This window comes from Opisthorchis viverrini, assembly GCF_000715545.1.
Source record: "Opisthorchis viverrini unplaced genomic scaffold opera_v5_286, whole genome shotgun sequence".
NCBI classification, from domain to species: Eukaryota; Metazoa; Platyhelminthes; class Trematoda; order Opisthorchiida; family Opisthorchiidae; genus Opisthorchis; species Opisthorchis viverrini.
This window is the reverse complement of record NW_008751933.1, coordinates 603,378-608,837: the sequence shown is the minus strand read 5'-3', so window position 1 is coordinate 608,837 and position 5,460 is coordinate 603,378. Positions and strand designations below refer to the sequence as shown.

Genomic DNA, 5,460 nt, shown 5'->3' with positions numbered 1-5,460 from the left:
GACCAGAGATAAATTCCTTGTCACCTGTGAGTTGGATCTGCCATCCCTCTAATATAGGCCATCTCCAGTGGGCGAGGAAACTTTTTTCCGGCAAAGCGGTCTCTGTTGAGCTATTAGTGTACCAAGGCCCTAAAAATGGTGAGTATTTGCACACATACCCTGGTAACCATGTTGATTGTCCTGTGGTTCGAGGCAGACATTTTGTTCTGAAATACCGGTTGCTATTTGAAAACATAAGCTTGTTACACACTGTTATTGTTGTTGTTCGCCTAAGGACTAATGACAAGGACACTCAAATATACCAAAAGAACCTTCCGGTAGATTTAACTGTACACTCTCCTTACATTTCACACTCCTTCAGACGTAGTAACGGATCTTTTCCGGAAAAGCCCCGCCACTCGTTGCCAGCCCCAATTTAATGTACGCACACAACCTTGATCTATTTTTGATGAAAACAATTCCTTATCCGCATCTAGGCTCATTTTGTCCGAAATTTTCTCTGTTCGGACGTAAAATGAACTTTCTGACGCCTTCAACTCTCGTTTATGACATGGAGACGGCAATACGCTTTTTTCAAAGCCACGTTTATGCAACAAGGTCACCAAATGACACTTTCAAATGTTTCTGACAGTGTCGGCAAGAAATCGGTCTTCGAAAGGGAACTTGGCTGGAGCGGTTTAAGATGGAGTTTGGGACAGTAATCCTATTCATTTATTGCTAGTCCAAAAAATTTGGCTAACATCAAATTTCTGTCAGAGGAATTATCTATTAGCTACATGACCGCTGTTGACTGGAAGCATTTTCTTCGCGAAGTTTGCGCCTAGCGGCTTTTGCAGACACCAACAGTTATTGGTGGCCCAGGTAAAAACGTCGAGATTGATGAAACGCTAATATCTCTCCGTAAAAATCACGCAGGGCGAGTCCTTCCTCAGCAGTGGATTTTCGGAGGGATCTGCCGTGAAAAACTTAAGAGCTATTCATGTATGCAGTGCCAGATCGAACTGCGGCCACTTTGATGGACACAATCCAGGCCTGCATCGCTCCAGGCTCAATAATCATCTCCGGTATGTGGAAATCATACCAAGGAATTGAAACGATAATTGACTCACAAACCATCGAATCTCCTTGGCACGTCTACAAGATTCAGAATAAACGCCGATGCGGCACACACCGATCTGTAGTGGACAGCTACTTGTTTGAGTTCGTTTGGAGGCAAAGGTACCGAAAAACGGACCCTTTCATACAAATTATTAAATGGTATGTCCCAATTTCACTCTCGTGAATAAAAACTAAAAGCACAAATTTTATATCCTCTTTCTTTTAATATTTTCTGGGTAGCGGGGGTTAATTTTTTGGCGGGGCTTATCTGGAAAAGACCTGTAGTAACTAAGGGGGTTCTGTTTTTGATGTCCAACTTTGCAACTCTCACGCTCCGGACATTTTCGCCTGTTATTTTGAGACAAAACAAGAACTCCCAGGAAGTCCTGGCTATGGAGTAGATAAGGTTCAAAACTTTAAAACGGGCTACCGGCCCTCTTAACAGGGACGAAAAGTTATACATTTTCACGTAAGATCAACAGCTTACGACAAACGGTTTTCCAATTCAGCGCGTTGGAAAATATACAAAAATAATAAAAAAATTCACTATGTTCACTTAAGAACGGTTTCAGAAAACATAAAAGTTGAAATCACAGTACGCTGAAAGTAAACTAATAAGGAGGAAAGTCACATGATGGATATTGAATACCTACCCACGCAACAAGAAATACATGTTTGTTTCCCCTGGACTTTTATAACCTTGCAAAGTAAATTCTCCCCAACAAGCTCAGACGAATCAACGCCCCACCAGTAGAGCACGACCTTTTTAGTGCCACTGGAGGCCTAGTGGAGAAGTCTCCTAGTCGGGAGAGTAAAACGAATCTGTTGTATCGTCCACTTATGTTTCACCACCAGCTTCAGACTCATTTTCATCGAAGAAAGAGGAGGGCAACGCAGTTAAGAAGTCACTAAGTCAAGTTATTTGAAATGTACTATTACCATCCAGGAAACCTTGAGCCAATTCCCCATTATCTATCGGCAAGATGCCATCTCTATTAAGTCTTTTGAAGGCTTAAGTACACTGAGTTGTCGTTGGTCACTTGTTTTTCCCCACAGGTGGCTTCTTTTTCGCCAAACGAATGAGGTCACTAGCCTTCGTGACCATGTTGGATCCGTTTCAGAACAAGTACGGTGAAAGAATGTGTGGGCTGCTGTTTATACCTGCCCTGCTGGGCGAAACGTTCTGGTCGGCTGCGATTTTGTCAGCTTTGGGTGAGTCCAGATTGATATCGTTGATTTAGAATTCATTTGAGCGTTCGTCGATTAGAAAACTCAGGTGCCCTGCTTCCTCAGGAGTCCAGCAATTTTAAACGAGAAGAAAAGAACACAAATACAGGGTCACGCGTGACCAACGAAGCCCTTCGTAAGGAGCTTCAAAAACGCTGTTTCTTGTGTATTTTGATTCATCAACTTAGGTGGGCGTAGGATGACGGATATTATTGATCGCTATCAGCTGTTCAGGGGGTAAATCCACAAGGCCCCTGACTAAGGTACAGCCGGCTTTTGGGAATATTTTTCTTATGCCCAAAGGTATTCCTTACTGAAACATTCTGTCGTGTGTGTGCGTATGTGATCACAGCTGTCACAATGAGATTTATGAGGCCTGTATACGTGAGATTCTCAACTGAGACTACGAAACTCGGCAAGATCTCATAAATATGTAGAAATTGTTCTCTCGTTACTAGATTGGTGAGGTCTCCTTCAGCACTGTTTTAATAATATCAGGAAGGTCAGATTCCTGGAAGTAACCACTGAATGCCCGAAATCTGCCGAGACCCTCAACTCTACCAGATGTTGACCAGGTGACAACGCCCCTTCAATATGCAGCGCGTGACAGCCCTGTACCAGAGTTAGACAGCGCGAGACAGCGTTGAATCAAGGTCATACATTGTCCCCCAAATAAAATAGCGTGAGGCTGTTTTACTTTCGAATGCATGCACTTGCACTCACGCTCTCGCACTCGCTTGTGTTCTTTATCAGTGAGTTTTTTTTCGGCACCAGGCGATATAATAGACATGTAATATCCTTTGAGAATAGCGCAAAAACCGTTTCTGTTTTGTGGAGAACACATTGCAGACCTTCATACAATGGGCATACACTAAGAGATGACTAAATGAAACCCTGATACTGAGCAAAATTTCGAACCAAGTGAGGTGGTGTAAATGCAGTACAAATCTGCTTCTAGCGGGAGCCTTCTTCAACACCCATTCTCTAATCTATAGATGCTAGTACCATCTCGACAGTATAACTTTCATCGTGTGGAGCGAATCGGTTCGCTAACTGATGTGATAATGGGTCAATCCAAGCCAACGGCTTTGCACCTTAGTTTATGTGTTTCGGGGTAATATTTGATTTAAGCGCGTTTTGTTTGCTTTCTGCAAAACAACCTTGAAATTTACATGGACTCAGTTGCTTAAAAACAGCATAAACGAGAGATTCAGCCGGGTTCCGGGTGAGCCTCCCGCAAAACCAAACTGATTTGCAAATGAGTGCAGTCCGTTAATTTCGTGCAATTTGGGTTCAAGTAGAACATAAAGTTAACGGGAATTCGGGAAGTGCGCTTACCTGGGAAGCTCCAAGAAAGGCGAGACCAGTCGTGGACTGTCGACGAATTTTCAGCAACCTTATGAGTTATGTATCATGTCTATTCATGACTGGTTCCCCTATACCGCACACTAAACCAGTCATGTCTGGGTCGGATTGCTTGTCTCAAGGTATTGATTGCTATATTCTGCCAGTCCGTTTCAACGACTCAAAATGGGTAGGAAGCGATTGCCAGCCTCTGAAAACGGGTTGACACACCATTCACTTAAGATGTGCTTTTTGCTGGAAACGCGCTATAGTATTCGAGGTGGTTTGTTGCAGGTAATCAAGATATGTATTCGTGTTTGAAATAGAAACAAAAACATGCTTATAGTACTTACTGGAATTCCTGACTAATGTGCCGGTACGACCAAACTGGGCGAACCCTTCTGCCACGGTAACCCCAAGGAGACCGCCTTATGTTTGACCTGACAAGATTCAAAGACCATTGTCTCCATTGTTTCAAGAAACCCAACTGAGGTTATTTTCTTATCGTTCTTTGGTCTTATTATCAGCGAGTTGTCTCCCAACTTCTTTTAGGGTTATTGTATGCTCTGGGTAGAAAGGAATTCAGCCTACGGACGAGTTAATCGCACTGTTGACCAACTGCTCGTGACTGACTGATTCGCTGTTCAAATACTAGTAGGGATTTTGCATGTGATGTACACTGCCGATATTTTCTAATATGAGTGAAATAGCCATACAGTGTTTGTCAGCTTTTCGGCGTATATTGACTTCAGTTGCTGGATGAGTCCATTGAAAGAGGCGCTTTTATGGATTCTCCACTTGTTCTTCTGACTGTGGACACGGTCTTTGCCAGATAGGCTTCAAAACGCCATGTGTTTTCTCCACCTCTTGGTTAATTACAGAGGTTTAACAGAACACCATTTCCATAGAGTTACTGAGAGCTTCGGCAGTCCCCACCTCGACATTGCCTCGCGTCAGTTGCGCACTACTTCATTTGAAATAAGTAGTTAGGAAGCTGGACAGCTGTGCATAAACCACAGCGCCCAAATAGAACATAATTTGCTGTGGACCATTCTCGGTATCAGAAGTGCTCTCCTTGTAACGGAGACAACTCTAATATCACTTTACTCTTGGCTTACCTTTCAGGTGCAACCCTTGGCGTGATCGTCGAGCTTGATCACACGACTTCTGTAATTATCTCCGCTTGCATTGCGTTGCTCTACACCCTCTTCGGTGGCCTATATTCTGTGGCCTACACTGATGTGGTTCAACTTTTCTGCATTTTTGCGGGCCTGGTAAGTGATAACCACACGGTGCTTGTCATGAAATATTTCGTTTATTTTCAAAACCGTCTATTTACGAAATGAAATTGCGGAGGTTAGCTGAGGAATGAAATTGAAATCTAAACGCCTCTCAAGCAATACTTATTCAGAAAAGAACAGTTTCGATTTCATCTCGACCAGTTTCACTAAAATGTAACCGACTTGCTCCAACCGGTTGATCGGTTTGGTTACCTCTGCAACTGGGGTTGTAATGAAAATGAATCGTCCGCTGGTCACCCGTGGAATCCGAACAAAGAGACCCTCTGCCGAGATAGTACAGTCCTCATCGTTGAAATTATCTTGGCGAGCTTGTTGTTACGTGCCTCGAAATCCGCTGGGCTGGGTCGAGCCATAGACTAACCGTCCTACCTAACGAGGCTAACACTGGGGTTATAAGCCTCTTGACGTACAAACCACACCAAAACAAGCTTTGAAATTTCATAAAGGAAACTACTCACAAGTGTTACGGTTCGGTTACGCAGCGAGCAAA

The 5,460-nt window shown here is 43.5% G+C and overlaps 2 protein-coding genes across 2 annotated transcripts in view; one reads left to right on the top strand and one right to left on the bottom strand.

Moving 5' to 3' along the window:
• Window positions 1–5,460, top strand: part of T265_09432 (hypothetical protein) — a gene marked incomplete at both ends in the record, with an annotated part of 22,627 nt that overhangs the window by 12,257 nt on the left and 4,910 nt on the right. The gene's annotated exons all lie outside the window — the stretch shown is intronic.
• The window catches only part of T265_09431 (hypothetical protein), a gene marked incomplete at both ends in the record, with an annotated part of 8,021 nt that continues 6,096 nt past the window's right edge, over window positions 3,536–5,460 (bottom strand). The window contains one exon of the mRNA XM_009175485.1: window positions 3,536–3,721. Within this exon, the coding sequence (XP_009173749.1) occupies window positions 3,536–3,721 (186 nt within the window). The remainder of the gene's footprint in view (window positions 3,722–5,460) is intronic.